This window comes from Apteryx mantelli, chromosome 3 (genome assembly GCF_036417845.1).
Source record: "Apteryx mantelli isolate bAptMan1 chromosome 3, bAptMan1.hap1, whole genome shotgun sequence".
Lineage (NCBI taxonomy): Eukaryota > Metazoa > Chordata > Aves > Apterygiformes > Apterygidae > Apteryx > Apteryx mantelli.
Window position 1 is genome coordinate 49,726,749 of NC_089980.1, and position 16,724 is coordinate 49,743,472.

General features: G+C 35.6%; 1 protein-coding gene across 2 annotated transcripts in view; it reads left to right on the forward strand.

Annotated features, from left to right (window-relative positions):
- ADSS2 (adenylosuccinate synthase 2) overlaps nucleotides 1-16,495 on the forward strand; it is a 37,929-nt gene extending 21,434 nt beyond the window's left edge. Inside the window, exons 6-13 of one of the 2 annotated variants that reach the window (XR_010883710.1) lie at nucleotides 3,772-3,879; nucleotides 4,109-4,190; nucleotides 5,869-5,995; nucleotides 8,833-8,987; nucleotides 9,411-9,535; nucleotides 11,177-11,274; nucleotides 13,707-13,879; nucleotides 14,733-14,811. Coding sequence is in view for 1 of the 2 variants with exons in the window: in XM_013943876.2 (XP_013799330.2) it covers nucleotides 3,772-3,879; nucleotides 4,109-4,190; nucleotides 5,869-5,995; nucleotides 8,833-8,987; nucleotides 9,411-9,535; nucleotides 11,177-11,274; nucleotides 14,733-14,882; nucleotides 15,707-15,759 (898 nt within the window). In the remaining variant the exon portion in view is untranslated. Of the gene's footprint in view, nucleotides 1-3,771; nucleotides 3,880-4,108; nucleotides 4,191-5,868; nucleotides 5,996-8,832; nucleotides 8,988-9,410; nucleotides 9,536-11,176; nucleotides 11,275-13,706; nucleotides 13,880-14,732; nucleotides 14,883-15,706 lie in introns of those variants that run through there. The other variant, XM_013943876.2, reaches the window with a different exon arrangement.
- The last annotated feature ends 229 nt before the right edge of the window (nucleotides 16,496-16,724 follow it).

Genomic DNA, 16,724 nt, shown 5'->3' on the forward strand with positions numbered 1-16,724 from the left:
TGTTTGTGGAGTACAAACTAAAACTGATGTGTGGCAGTATTTGTGGTTAAAAACACTGAGTCACTTGGCTACTTGTGAGAGTGAACTACTTTATTAGTCAACATTAAAGACTGTAAGAGAATGTCCAATAAAGAAATAACCACTTTCCTCCAATTAATTTGGTTTAAAGAAATCCAGAATTTTTTTCCTTGTAATTTGAAGATAAAAAGTTTAAGTCACTCTTATGTCCTGCATTGGTTCTTTCTGTGAGGTTTATTATGCTGTTGAAATTTTGCAGCAGCCATAGAGTTCTTAAGCTTGGTAAAACTGCTAATGGACTAAAAATATTAAGCTGTACATATTTCCTCCTAAAATTTTAAGGGGAGCTAAATGACTACAGCGTTGGAAGTACTACTACAGGCTGGCTAAGCGCAGGAAACCAGAACTTGACTATAAAAAGCTATCCTTGCTGAAGGGCCTGGGGCTATTGCCTGTTTGTGAAAGAAACCAAAATAGCCTGGTAGCATGCGAAGTGTGGATATGACTGTATAGCATATTTTGTATCAAGCTTCTTGTGTGTCTAATACTTTAAAGTTGATCAGTATAAATAAGCAATAGCTTTAATTTTAATTTAACTGAATGCTTTTATCTGTTCAAATGTAGCTCAAGAAAAACTCCAGATAAGGATCATATAGCTTTCCTTGTAGAAACAGTATAGAAAATGGTGATCTGATGTAGAAGGATGTTATGCTTATACAACTGTTTTAACATCTATAGAGTCTCCTGATTGAGAACTTAACTCCTTTATGAATTGGCATGTATTATGAAACAAAATAAGTGGAAACCAACTTCTTAAAAAATTCTCTGTGAAGGGTATGAATTGGGGTGGGTTAGAATCAGTTTAAGCCACAAACTCCTAGTTAGTGAGGAGCCTCTCTCTGCTTTAGTTAAATGATACTGTACTATACAAAGTAAGTCAAGACATCTTGGATTTCAGACCGAAGGTAAACATTACCTCTCCCAGAAATAACTCAGTGTTGAGTCTAATTGGAACAATCTGTTGTTTTTTCTAGATTATTGTTTCAAATCTGTTTTTTTTCCCTAGATTATTATTTCAAATCTCTCTTTTTCTAAATTGTTTTAAATCTACTCTAAACTTATAATAACAAACAAGAAATAACATGAATTATGTACTGATGTGCTTGAACTGAATTTCAGTTCACTCATGTCTCAATTGATATCTTTAGTATAAAGTTCAAATATGACTTTAGGATTAAACTGTACCTTCACGTTGAAATGAAGTCCCTCTTGAACTGAGTTGTAGTAACTTCAAGGCAGTTGGAAGAAATCTGGGCTACTTTGCATCTGCCAGATTTTGTAATGGAAAAAGTCAAGGCTTTGTGTTTCTTCTCAAGGTAAAAAGATCTATAAAGTTAAGTGCAAAACTAAGTATAGCAATGTACAGCAAATTTCTGAAAATGCTGCACATCTGTTAGCTTCTCCTTAAAAAATTACTTCATTTTTGAAAGTGATGGGGCAATGTTTGACAAGCTGATTGTGATGAGTGCAGTTTGGTTCCATTTTGATAGCTGTCCAGCAAAGCTCTGGCGGAAATCACTTTCTCATCTTTTAACAGCTAACACTGTCTTTAATTAAAAAAAAAAAAGGCATGAAATTATCTTTGTTTCTAATGCCTTCCAATGCCTGGCTTTATGCTGCAGTCACTTCAACTTTGTCTCTGTGTTTTGTAAACTCAATTTTTGCCGCCTTGTGATCAGTGCCATTGTGTCTTTCTTTTTGATTTCAAATAGCTGCTACTCTAGTTTCTCTTGTAGGGTCTCCTTCCTTGAGTTAGGGACTTGGAAAAATTAATAGAGCCCTGTTTTTCTTCCACAGAGAACCCTCCAACCTTTTAAAAATGACCTTTTGTTATATAGCTATTTTGTTGAGACAACCATCTGTTGAGACCACAGTGATCACTGGGACGATTGCTTTGGTCCCTTTTCTTTGCACTTCTTCATGCTGGTGTATAAATTTGTTTCATGGGCTCTCTCTTTATGTATTTGTAAAATAGTTGATAAAAGGTCAATAGCCCATACCTTAGACTCCAGAAGCTGAAAGTGATAGAAATAAAATGTAAGTCTCTCTATGATACTAATAGGTCATTATCTTCTCTTTGACTAGAATGATGATGTAGGGAATTTGAGTCCTTTATTATAGTTCCTGGGGTGGGAATCCCAGGGTTTTTGCAGCCTCTTGACATGTTTATGTAGTTTTGAAATCTAAAGACCAGTCACTCGTTTTCTCTTTCTGTCCTGTGCCCTGCTACCACTGCAGTGTGTGTGTGTGTGTGGTGTGTTTTTTGTGTGTGTGTGTGGGGGGGGGGTTAGTGCATGGGGTCACTATTCTCTCTCCATCAGTCTTAACCTTTTAATCTTAGGTGTTCTGCCTTCTCTCAATCTTAAACTGCAACCCTTTAATGATTTAAGCATGTATTTGCTTGAGGTACCTTTTTTTTTTTTTTTTTTTTTTTTTTTTTTTTAGGAATTAAAATATAAAGAACAGTATATTAACTCTGAAACCTAGCTGTTAATGTCCCTATCAAGTTAATTTATTAGCACTGTTCTGGGATTTAGCATTGCAGTCCTACGACTTGTATGTTGTGACTGGATTATCACCCTTGCCTGTCTAGTTTAGGCATAGGCAATGACTATTTTTTAATCAACTTTGTTAGTGGGAAGAGTGAGACAAGTCAATTCTTAAATTTAGACTAGCAGATAAAGTCCAAGTAGAAGTGTGTTTAAAATCCCTATTGAAATGATCCAGTTCTAGCAAAATCTGAATGAAATCTGACATGCTTCCTGCACCAGTATCGGCTCAGAAGCTCCATTTAGTGTCCAATAGTTTAAAAAAAAAAAAAAAAAAAGAGAGAGAGAGAGAGAATTGAGTATTGGCTCTAGTCTGTGTTAATGATATTTGGCAATGAAGAGTTAATGTGCTGTCTTTCAAAATATCATTTCACTGGTATCTGCCAGTGTTGCTCACATTAAGCAGACCACAGTTTTATTGCTTACTGTATTATTATTCTTAAAAAGTCTAAGTCTAGCTGTACTTCTCTGACAGTAAATTGTATTTTGTGATATCAATGACAAGCTAAAAAAAACTCAGTTCTGTCTGCTTGTCAGGAAAAATAGGTAGGTAAAGGTAAGAACAGTAATTCAGGTTTTCAGAATTGGCTACAGTAAAAATGCATTCCTGAACTGTTTCTTGCATACATTTTGAGCATCAAAGTCACTTTTAGATATTGGCCAGTGTTTCCATTCTCCTAGCTCAAACTGAGGCTTTCAGTATTAAATAAAAGATTTTTCGCATACAAACTTGAAATCCATACCATCTGTTCTGTTGCTTTATCAAGGACTTTCTTTATCTCTTTAGGAAATAACTTTTTAGGAAGGTGTTTATTTAGTTTCAGTTCATACTATCAAATGATGTTGTCTTGGCATTCAGTTCTTTAAGTGTAAAGTCAGGGAAAATTATCATTTGGGTTTTTTGTAGAAAAGCATTTCACTAAAATATGAAAGGTTATTGCTTTAAAAACAGAAGTATGTTGAAGGTATGTCCTTAAACAGTAATGTTCTGAAACTAAGTTGCATACTAAAAGTATCTTGTGCATTGAGATTTTAAATGTTTGCAATAATAGCATTTGATTTTATGCTAAATGTGTATTAGCTTTTTTTTTAAAAAAAGCTTGGTTTTATATCAAGAATAACTTGTATTATTATCTTTTGAAAGTTTGGGAACTACCAAAAAAGGAATTGGTCCAGTATATTCTTCAAAAGCTGCTCGAAGCGGACTCAGAATGTGTGATCTTGTTTCTGATTTTGATGAATTTTCTGAGAGGTAATTTCTATATTTTAATGCACAGTGTCAAGCTTAGTTTTCAGTTTCTGGGTAGGTCCCTGTGTAAACAATTACATCTGGCTGCTGATACATTTTGTGGTATGCTGTTCTGCTTAAAAAAAAAAAAAATTAATCGCAAAATAATTGTAGGCATGTAACCAATAGAAGCTAAGGTGGGGGAGGGAAACAAACGAACAAAAAACCCTAGTGAAAAATGTTTGCCTTTCAGGTTCAAAGTGTTAGCCAATCAGTACAAGGCTATATATCCTACCTTAGAGATAGACATTGAAGGGGAGCTGAAAAAGCTGAAGGTAAGCCTGCTTCTGTCTGTTAAATGATGTAATCACCCTGTGCAGTTACTGATGCATAAACCTCGAGACTCTCAAATGCTTCTATGAGGAGTTAAAACATAACACATATCTCATGGGAAATTGATATGTATTGATTTTTAAAGAATCTGACTCAAGGACTCTTTTGGTGCTGCTTTATGCAGCATTTGAAAACATAGTTTCAAGAGAGCTATTGTAAACTTTAAGAAAAAGTCTTATGTAGGGAGAATTCTTCTTGCCTTTCCACTTGCTCAAGCATAGTGGCTTAAAAAATAAGATTGTAATTGGGGATGGGATGCCTTCATTGTAATGCAGAATATGAATTCCTCTTGTCAGAACCTTGAGAAGTTTTCCCTGTAACTGGAGTACTTGTGAGATTTCTCCCTAGTGTTGACTTCTTATGCTTAATAGTACAAGTTTGCAGTGCAAGCCAAGTTCTTATCTGGAAAACTGTCAAGTGCTTTACCTTTACCCAGCCCTTCCCCCCTTCCCCCCCCATGCCTTTTGTAGAAACTTAAGTCTCTTTGAGATTTTTACCCTTTAGAAAGCTTCAACCAAATTTGACAAATGGGTTAAAAACATTGAGATATGTGTGGAACAGGGAAGGGAACACACACTTACATATGCATAATTATTTTAGAAGATCGGGCCAAAGAAAATCATCCTTCTTTTATCTTTAGTTGCTGCTAAGCTCAGTTTGCCAGCTCTAGAAAGCAATATGTGGGAGTTCTTAGCATTTCTGCTTGGCTTACTGTAAATGATGTCACTTACACATGTTGAATTGTAAAACTTTTATCAATATGTAGACCTAAAAATCACTTATGGCTGAATGTTTTATAATCCTTTTCAGTTTACTTCAATACACATTGTGACTATAGAATATCAGAAGTTCATTGCTGGGTTGAAAACATAATATGTAGTGTAGCCTTGGGAAAATTACTTGCACTTAATGTTTGTTTTATAGTAATGTAATTCAGTAAATTCTGAAAGAGTAAAGCTGCTATATTTCGTGTGAAGTGAATCATTAGTATGAGAACTTCCATATGTTCTCAGGAGAAAAAGGCTGTGTGCCAAATGCTAATCTGAACATTATTGGGTTCTTACACCCAGTTCCTCAAAAGTTTTTAGGTAGTTTGCTCTTAATTCCAGTAAACAACTTAAAAAAACAAACAAACAAAAAACCCCCCACAAATGAATGCTACTTTACAGTTGTGTTTGTTGGCTTCAGACAGCCAGTAGTGGAACTCTGCAGATGCTGGTTTTGGAGGAGAAGTTTTGAACACTTGTAAATGAAATGCTGAATACAGTAAAATATTGTGATTATACTCAAGCTTGAATCTTTCTAAAACATTTAAATTACTTCAACAGTTTGGATTTGTGGTGTGTGTGTGGGGAGGGGTTTGTTGTTGTTGTTTTAACCTCTTGCTAGGAAGAGCCTACATGTCTACTGTGTAAATCTGAACCTAATGTTTCTCCTTCCCTTGCTCGCTTAGTGGCACATATTTATTTAGCGTTTCTTTATGTTTGCTTTTCCTTTTCAAATGGATTAAGACCCTTGTTATGAGAGAGGAATAGCACTTAGACATTTGCATGGAACAGTTCTCTGGCTGTCTCTATCATAGTGAAACTATACTAGACACTAATCTTTCGTATTACTCAGGACTACATGGAAAAAGTAAAACCAATGGTAAGGGATGGTGTCTATTTCATGTATGAGGCTTTGCATGGACCGCCAAAGAAGATCTTAGTAGAAGGTGCGAATGCAGCACTACTGGACATTGATTTTGGTAGGTATAGCCTCTTTGAGAAACGTGTTGCTATATATTTATGCTGTGAAAGGAGAACTTAATAAAATCTCTTCTGTGCATACTTGTTTTTGTGGAAGAAGTGTTTTGTATTTGGGGAAAACAGTATTCTCTGTGATTAACAAATAATCTGAGAATTTAAAGAAATTAATGTTTAAGTTACATTCTTCTAAAAAGGTTTAGACTCTTCCAAGATTAATCTTTTGAATGACAGTGAGGATTAGGCAACTAAACTACTTTTCTTAAATAGAGTGTAACTACTACAGACTTCAGTGTCTATAAACTTCATATGAAATAATTCACGGTTGTATAGATCTGTGGAAAACACTTCAGAATAAAAAATGATAGCTTTTTAACACTCCATAACAGAGAGGGAAAGTATATATGCAAAATATTTGACTTCTGAAGAATACACTTGCTTTTTATGCCCTTTATGTAACTTAGAATATCACTGTTTTACAGTGCAAGGAAAGATGACTAGAAACTGTGTTGTTAATGAGGCAAGAATGGAAAGATTACCCCAAACAACTTGTAATTACAAATGGTGCAGTTATTCTTAAAGTATTGTAAACTTGCTAATGAGAAGCTTCTTGGTAGAAATTGCTTATAACCAATATAACTGTTGTTATATTCTGAGGGACAGACAAATTGCTGTACTTCTATGTAAGCATAAGAAACCTATACGATAGGCTCCTACGTTCTGCCACATTTGTCTTTCTTCAGTCTCCCCAGTATTGTAGCTGCATCATTTTTATTTGTAGAAAGGTGCTTAAGCCTTAAAACTGAGGCCTGTGAGGACTACTGTCAAATGAATACAAAATTGGCACACGCTCTACTTTCAACTAATAGGTGTTTTGATATTGAATGTTTTTAAACATGCAAGTTTTGTGCCTCCTTTTAAGAGCTTATTTCTACCTCTTCCTTTAAGAGGGAGATATGTCTAAGAATAATCCCTATAAAGTGTGGGCACCAAGTTTTCCCACAATAGCATGAATATCGGAAGAACCTTCCTTTTTTAACAAGTCAGGAAAAAGAGGAAAGAAGTCTTAAAATAGGTCTGTCACAGGAAAATGTTTTGATGCAAAATTGTGAGATATTTGCAGTAAACTCTAGCTTTTTTTTAAGTTTTAAGGATTTTAGTTTTCATAAAAGCATAGAAAATCATGTCTAAAAATCATCTATGTCTAATGTGTACAGAGTTCATCGGGTTGCTTGCATTTTCTCCTGCCTGTATTGTGAGAAACATTGATACAGAAATCTCTACTCTCCCTAGGTAGATGCTGTCAGTTGGTGGGATGCTTAGGCTAGCAACAGACAAGTCCTAGCCAAAAGATTTGGCAATGCCAAATTTAATTGTTGAGCATACTGAATGAGGCATAGAAATCTTAATGCTGAAGTGAGTTTTAAGAATGTGTGTCTGTCGACACTGAAGATGCTAAATCCCCAGCGTCTTATGTTCGGTGCTGCTTTCTGGGGCATGTAATGAAGCTCTCTTTTGTGAATGTGTTTGGTTGCTTATGGTTTCTTTTTAAACACTGGATGAGGGTAAACCAGTGTCAATGTACCATCCTGGAAGCTGAAAATGAGTAAGAATTGTTTCATTGACTCCCTTTGTGACATCCCCTATCTATACCACCTGCCAGAAGAGATGAACCTAACTACTGTTTCATAAGAAATGTAAAGCTTTAATTAGTACTTACAAACTACTGGTATGTACCACCTATAAATCTGTATCTTTCTCTTGAGCAATTTGAATTAAGCAATGGTACCTAAAGCTAGGCTTCAAAACCTCAGTGTAGAAGTCTCGGAAGGATTTTGACTTTCAGTTGTCTGTACTGCTTTCAGTTCCTTTTATCTTGGCTGTTCCTCTTACCCATCTCTCTGACTTTCATGCTAAGAAAGAAAAAAGAAATCTGAAGCATCAGGTAGAAGTCTGGCTTATATGCAGTTACTGTGTGCCTGAAGTGTTCATTCACAATTCACGCTGGAATTGTGAGGACTGGCTTACTACATTTCATCTTCCATTATTTAAACAAAGAAGTGTGAAACTAAATATTTTTAGCTGTTTAACTCTTTTAGCTGCCTTTGGTATCCAGGCTGTTCTTTAAATGAGGACTGATTTTTATTTTTATTATTTTTATTTATTATTATTATTATTATTATTTATTTTTTAATTTTATCCATGGAAAAACTCTCATCACTAATGAACTAGACTATATTCCAGCACTCTTTTTTTCCTTTTATTTTGGTTGTGTAAATCAGTCTTTTCATTTGATAATGTAAGCAAAGCTTTTCTTTCCAGAATTCTACTGTTCTATGCTATTTCTTATCCTTATACATTGTTGACCAGTTTGTTTCAGCCCATGTTTTGTTTTTTCCCCCCCAAATGAAAAATTATAAATGTTTATTTTCTAACCTGTTAATATCATTTTCTTAAGAGTCTCCTTTTGTATATTCACTTATAGCAAAGTGTAAATATTTTTTATATAATAGAGCGAGGCATGCTTTTATGGTGCCTCATTCCAATTTTTGACTTGTGTGGCCATCCAGAATTGTTATGTGGTCAAAGTCTGCTTCTGTGTCAGTTGAAATAAGTGGTAAGGTTTCTGCTGTTTTAATAAAGAAGGATCAGACAACGTACACACAAACTAAGAGCTCATTAAATATGTGATTGACTGTAAAGTGCATTTATTGTTGTTTTTTCTTCTTTGTAAAATCTAGGTAAGTGCAATGTAGAAGTACTCCTTACCTAGTTAGATTTTTTTTTTAATAGCTTAAGAATAATGTTTTAAAAAGTGATTAAATTTATTTTTAAATAGGCACATATCCTTTTGTGACTTCATCGAACTGTACAGTTGGAGGTGTTTGTACAGGTCTGGGCATGCCACCGCAGAATGTTGGGGAAGTGTATGGAGTTGTGAAAGCATATACAACTAGAGTTGGCATTGGTGCCTTTCCTACAGAACAAAATAATGTAAGCATTATCTGCACTAATGTGACCTGTAACTGGATAAAATTACTTGATGTGTCTTTCTTATGTTAAATCAGTATTACTGGTTAAATGCAAGCAGATGACAGTGGGTTGGATGTGTCATTCTTCTGATCCTAAACTGAATTTACAGGACTGCCAGATCTGAATGTCAGCTTCTCAAATCTTCCTATGGAATAGAAGCCTAGAGAAGGAATAACTTTTCAGAAAGTAGCTTAAATAGCATTCTCTTGAATTAGCAATAGCATTTTGTGTTTTTATTTTCATCTCATTGACAGATTTGTAAAATCTAGGAGGGGGAAGAAATTTTAAGGTAATTTACAATATTGAAAATGATGCTAAAATATATGATGCAGATACATACTGCAAATATGAAAAGGCTCATGTAATAATACTGCTCTTTGTTAGGAAATTGGAGAATTGCTGCAAACGCGAGGTAAAGAGTTTGGTGTGACCACTGGTAGAAAGAGAAGATGTGGCTGGCTGGATCTTGTATTACTCCGATATGCCTACATGATTAATGGATTTACTGCGTGAGTTATTTGTGACAGCTTTACTGGCAACTTGACTTTAAATCATGATATGCGACAGATTATTGTACATGGTACATGTGCTAGTCAGTAACATTCAGACTGTTAGTACTGATAGAAAATGCTAGTCAGTATGCTAGAAAGTGCTAGTCAGTAACATTCAGACTGTTAGTACTGATAGAAAATGGACTTTATAAAGATTTGATTGCCTGTAGAGTTCCATAGCCCTAGCTAGAAATGAAGGTTTTTCCTTCCTGAATAGGCAGATATTTTCAAAAGGTACAACAATTAGATATAAGTTTAGTCTGTAATTCTGGATATTTTGTCTAAAAGCTAGACACTTGTCTTGAATAAAACTTTCCTCACTAAGAGAGAGAGTGTAGCACTAGAACAGGTTCCCAGAGGTAGTGGAATCTCCTGGCAATTACCTCTGCCTCAGTCAAGAAGTTGGACTAAGTGAATCTCAGATGGTTGTTATCAGGTGGTTAGTTGTTTCCAACCAACATTTCTGTTTCTATGATTCAAAAGCAATCATAATGTCGTAGAGGAGACTAGAAATTACACATCTCATGATTTAAAGTTAGGGTTATGATTTTTATAAAGTACTTGATAAGGATATATTCATTATTCTGAATGTATCTTTCATTCTTCTCTTTTTGATAAATTAATTGCCCCTCATTTTCCTAGCAGTAAATATTTTTATATTTTTTATTTCTGTACTCCTAAATTCTTTCCTTTACTTGTAGTAAATCACTTGTGTAAAGAGATCCAAGAACTGCTTATGGCTCAAAGTACTTTAAACTTCAAGGTATTGCCCCCTCTTCTCCCAAACAAACCAAATCAAGCACATTACAAGGGCCTTAAAACCTGGCATAATTCAATTCCTCCCCCCTCCCAATTATAAGACAGACAGGAAGCTATTGGTATCTTTAGCAGTATATGTAAATATAGAAGACTTGAATGTGGCTTCCTCCGAAATTTCAGTTAAAATGAAAAGTAGGTATCTGAAACAAAAATTGTATAAAATTTCTAGTAGATCCATCAGTGTAAGTATATGCTTTACTTAAATGTTCTCATTTTCCTTGTCCTTTGTATTTTTCATTTAAAATAATATGCTTGGAAATGCAGCTGGGTATTTATAGAGCCAGTGCTTGGTTATTTTGCTGTCCTCACAGTTGGACAGGAGCACTTGTCAGAGAAGAAGAGCAGAAAGCAACAGGCATCATGCTACAAAACCATCTCATAGGTATGGTTGTAAATGTCTTGGCAGCACCCTGACCAATTAAAATTCTACCATTTAAAAGTAGAGATCAGTCACTTTAATTGGGGCATACCTGTTCTTTGAATTTTGCCCTTTTCCTATAATGCCAGATCTAAGTGCCAACATAAGGACTGTTTAAGTTAAAAAAAAAAAAAAAAAAAAAAAGAAAAGAAAAAAAAAAAAGAAAAGAAAGAGAAAACCACCCCCCCCCCCAAGTCAAACTAGGTAAATTGAACAGTGCCCTACAAGCTGTTTTTCTAAGGAGAGAAAAAGATGAATTGTAATGTGCAGAAATCTTTTTTGTTTGGTTTTTGGTATTTTTAAAATGTGGTGAGAATTGAGACTTGTTAAATGTGTTTAAACAGAGTAATGTTTCTTTATAGCTTGGCTCTTACCAAGTTGGATATCTTGGATGTATTTCCAGAAATCAAAGTTGGTGTTGCATACAAACTAGATGGTGAAATCATACCTCATTTTCCTGGTAAGACTGCATGTTTATAATTACTATTTTAGATTTTGGCAAAATGTAATCTGATACTTAAATCACAGGAATTTGTTACTTTAGCATCAAGCCATTCATGTCTTCTGAGATGCACCGAAGAGACCTGTACTGTATAAAGACATCTGCACTGCACAGTGTCATCTGTCTACCAGAAAAATGCAAAATGCTTTATAAAGCTTTGAGTTTTTAAACATAAATGTTATTACCGCTTTAACCCTTTTCTTTAATACAGCCTGAATTACCTTCAGGCTAAGTCTGAAGCTCTTGCTTCACATTCTAAACCCAGTGTCCTATTCCCACTACTATATTCATGCTTTCTTGTAGCAGGACAAGTCTTTATTTAGCTGTTGAGTGGACCAGATGAAGGAACTGATCCTGTTGAAAAGCCAGTTTTTTCCATCTCTATATTAATTTTTGAATGGGTCAGTTCCCTTTAATGGTTCACAGAGTAGCCAAAAACCAGTGGAAATGGGGGGAAGAGCAGAGAGAATGAGCAGCTAGTTTAGGAGAACGTAAGAATGCATGTTTCAGTGGCAGGAGCAGCATAGGTCCACTTAGCATGATAGAAACTGTAGTTCCTCACAGAGAGGACTGTGGTCATTTTAGTTGATTTACCAGAAAAAAATATATCTGCATGTTAAAATATTCAAAATTCAGTTTAGAAGAGTTCTAATCTGGGAATCTTTCATTGGCAGGGTGTTCCTCCCTCTTTCCCTCACTTCCATTCTCTTGGAGAAGTCATTGACTTATCCTTCTGGTGAGATGGCTGTCTATATTAGAAACACTCAGAGTGCCCATTATCTCAAAAAAAAAAGCATGCCATATTTCATATATTGTTCCTTTTTCCAGCTGGATCTCAGAATCATAGGTGTGTCGCTCAGTTTTTCAGCCTAGAGAGTTCTGAGAGAGCTTCCTATCTGTTAAGAAAGAACCCAAACATCTGGTAACTTTACAGCTGGCCTTAGTTGGTATCGTGGAGGCTCTACTCTTTTGCAGTGGAGCTGGCCAGGATCTTCTTGCCAACTGTGTTCAGTCCTATGAGATTATGAAAAAGACAGAAGTCCCTACCAGCCCTGAGCTGACCTGGATGAAGAAGAATGTGAAAGCCACAGTCTAGTCCTGCCAATGTCTCTGTACAGGTTTGGCTGGCAGGTGATCTCAGCGCAGAAGGGCACAACCTCTAGCTCAGGAAACTTTGAAACCACAAATTCTTAGGAAGTTGGGAGAGTATTTTGGAAAAGCTTCACTTCATGTTTACCTTTTCCTTATGCTTTTCCTTGGCCATCTACTGTTGGTCACAGAACGAAGACATTCTTCTAGATGCATCTCTGGTCTGATCTGTGTAACTGTTTTTATGTTCAGTTTCTGGAAATTGCTGGAGGATCTTGCAAGCTGAGATCTTTTCATGCTGAAATCCCAAATTTCAAATATTTTTTTGGAGCTGGAAATAATATCACCTCGCTCCCTCTCCAAATTATATGCCAGACTACCAGATATCATTACATCTGCTTTCTCCATTATCTAATACAGCTGTTAATGAAGAATGTTCCAGGAGGCAGGAGCTCAGAGGCATCTAGAAAGTAACTACATCTTTTCCTACACTGAGCTCAGTTCATGGCTTGTCTTTATCATCCTCTGTTACCACACCAGTTGGAGCAAGAGGAGAGAATCACTTGAAACATCAAGAAATATCCCTTCTTCTACCTTCCTTTTGGGAAAAAGGGAATTGAACTAATACAGAATAATGGAAGTTTATAGACAAGATTAGTCTATTCAGGTCTAAGTCCTTTTGACTTTCAGCTTTTTCTCAGCTAACTTAATCAGAGAGGCCTCAAAGTAAAAGTGAATTGCTCATAGACTTCCAAGATTGAGTGTTCAGTCACTCTTTCCCTTTAGAAAGAGGGAGACTGGCATCTTATTCTGGGCCATCTGCAATGCTTGGAGATTAATTTGTGGTTTTGTGCTTTCAAGATACTGAGTTTGTTGACATTTGCCTTTAATCTGTGAACACCTCAATCCAAAAATTGTGTATTTTTTCACTGTTACAAACTTTGATGTCAATAGAGTGTAGCCTTACTCAAAGCATCCCATTCATAAAGGCCATCCTTACAGCATCGCTACTATGGAACTGTTATCTGCACCAGCACAAATTATTCAATATTCTAAGTGTGAGTTGTTTGGCTATATGCATGCCAGGGAGATTAGTTGTGATTCTGTATTCACACTTTTATTTTTGTCTCTTGCACCTGTGACACCTTTTCAGACCGACTGGAATGATTTGATCAGACTATCTGAGACAGAACTTAAATAACATTAATTATCGTGCCTTTGGTAGAACTGTCTTTCTCAGGAGGACGAGAATGCCAAATGCCCTCCCATTTTTTTTATGAATGTTTTTCATCCATCTGCAGGCTTGAGGCTTCTGTTTCACTGCTCGAGGTCAGCCCAAGACTAATATTCGGATAATTGGTGGAATGATTTAATTCCAAAGTAATATGCTTAGCTTCTTTTCCAGTACTTGAGAGCATCACAGGATTCAGAGCTGGTGGACAACATCATAACAAGCTATTATATAAAGGACAAGGTGAAATATACTCATTGCTTCGATTCTGAGAAGCAATTGGAACGGAGGCATTGTTCATATGTCATGTGCGACTCCATATTTTCTGGTCTACAGAACCCACATAATGGACCAACTCTGTCCCTGTACTGTTGACTATCATGATGGTTGCTTAAGACTTTATTTTGTGTATCTTCCATATGTGATGATATCCAAGAATAGACCATCTGATGTCTGATCAAGATAAACACTTGCAGATTCTGCTGTACGGGGAAGAAGGTTTATAATGTAGTATCCAAGTATCCTATAGCTGAGGACCTGGAGAGCTAGTGAGCTGCAGACAAACAAGAGTCTATTCGAGAGTTTTGGGGCAATGGGTCCATGGCCATCAGAAGTAGACTATGTGTAAACAGTACATCTTGTGACTGCCTTTGTTTAGTAAAAAATACATTCTTATGCCATTGTAAAATGCATGTGGTTGTCTGACAGTTGCAAACTGGTATATAGCTTTCCTTTCACATTATCCAAATTCCCTTGTGAAGGGAGAATTGGATCTTGGTATTTGTACAGAAAAAAAAATCAACATACTTGGGAATTAAATTTCCTGAAAAATACAGGTTGTGGTTTAAGCAAAATGTATGCATGTGACTGCTGAATACCAGAATTCTTGAAGTCCAAGTCCTGATAGTTGCTGGGTTTTGTTTTCTCCATTTACATTAATAAAAAAGGAAACTTTAGTGCCTTTCACTGACAGTATTATCTGCTGAACAAACTTCTTCATGTAAGACAAGAATAGAAAGCTTAGAGGTGCATGGTTAGTGGTAGAGAGTATATCAACGTTGTGGGCATAATAGTTTTGTTTCTGTTTGCTTCTCAGCCAACCAAGAAGTCTTAAATAAAGTAGAGGTTCAGTATGAGACACTCCCAGGATGGGATACAGACATATCCAATGCAAGGACATTTGATGAGCTGCCTGTAAATGCACAGAACTATGTTCGCTTTATAGAAATGGAGCTAGGTGTTCCTGGTAAGTAAAGCAGACTACTTTTTTTTTTTTTTTTTTCCCTCTTCTCTGCTCCATGAAACTTATCTTTCTTGTACTCTCCCTTAATGAACATCCAAAATCTTGAAAATTAGATTTTTTTTTAGCTGTGCTTATTCTTAAGTATCTGGTGATTCTTATAGCTACCATTTATATCTCCTTTTTATCTATCTATTTAGCTGTTGAACTGGACATTCTCAAAAGTTTCAGTATGCGTCCTTTCGGTGGCGTGTGCTATAGTTCATGCTGAACTGAGATTTTTATAAATTGCTTACTGATTTTTTTTTTTTTTTTTTTTTTTTTTCAGCTCAGTTATAGTAGGGGTTTAGTCCTGCTGCCATTGAAGTCAGCAGGTCTACTGATATACTAATATGATATTTAATATACGTGACAGGAAAGGATTCTAAACCAATCAATTGCTCTTATGGTCCCTAATAAAGATGCTCTTGTGCTTGTATCCAAAGATGGGAATTAGAAGGTGATGCAAATTTTTACTTTTCTGACAGATGCTATGTATCTCTCTCTTTTTTTTTTCTTTTTTTCCCCCCCTCCCTATATCTGGAAAATTGATGTATTTCTCAGGCATTCAAGACTATTCCTACTTTTTGAAATTAGCAGTGCACTCTTTCTTTCAGATCAATACACAGTTATCACTTCTTACCGCACTAACAGTCTACAGTGTGTTTTTCTTCATAGACCATAGTGCTTAAGATTTTAAGCACTTAAGAAGATAAACTTGTATCTTATCTTAAGATACAATAAGATCTTGCTTTGGATTATTTATAATAGTTTGCTTTTCTCTCCTGCAGTTAAATGGATTGGAGTAGGGAAATCCAGGGAATCAATGATCCAGCTGTTTTAAAGATTTCAGATGCATGGAAGAAAGCACACTCCTCAAAAGACTGCTCATTCTCAAATGCATTAGTAGCCCGCAAAGCAAAGATGTTGGAAAGATAGATTTTTGCATGGAAAGAAATGCTAGAGTTGATATCCCCAAATCAATCACTACTCCTGAAAGAGACTTTAACATGAACTTGTATCAGTTCTTGGTCAACTGGCGATTTCCAGGACATTTGTTGTCATTGTTGTTCATGGTGCCATCAGATTTTTTTCTTTACCTAATATTTACTTCATAATGTAATTCTTGTTTGAAAATCTAAGGTAGCGTTACTTTCACGACTGTTTGTCTTTGTTACCGTGTCTCTGCTTTTGGCGGTGTTACTTCCCTGAAATTTTAGACAGTAAAAATAATGCAGTTTTGCACAGATAGTTTTACATCCTCATTATTTGTATTCCTAAAGCTGTTGTATTCTTTATGGCTGCTCTTGTAAGTGATTAAAGAGAGGGATTCTGATTTTATAATGCTATAAATGCTGTCTAAATTATTGTGTGATCTGTTTTTTTTAAAAAAAAAAAAGTGTGATGCCAAGGTGTTGAGAAATGTCCAAGGGTTTTTTAGCTGTACAGCCCAGAGAACTTAACTCTTTGTCACTTATAGAGGACACTCAAGTGCTTACCAGAAAGTGTGCGCAAAAAGTTAGAAACTTGATATTGTAAAAAGTTAATTTGCAATCATTAAAGAACAGTTCTGATTTTGAGTTAAATGTTTTATAATTTCACTCCAATTTTTTAGTATTTAAAAAACCCTGGATTCCTCTATTTCCAGAGAGCATATCTCAGCTGTTTCCCTAATTGAAAGAGGTTGTGTTTGTATTTGATGAGAAGTCTAGCATTTTGATGCCCTTTGAAATTCCTTTCTACATACCCAGTAGATGATCTTTCTCTGGAGACCTAGTGAAACACAGACATTTTTATAATTCTAAATTT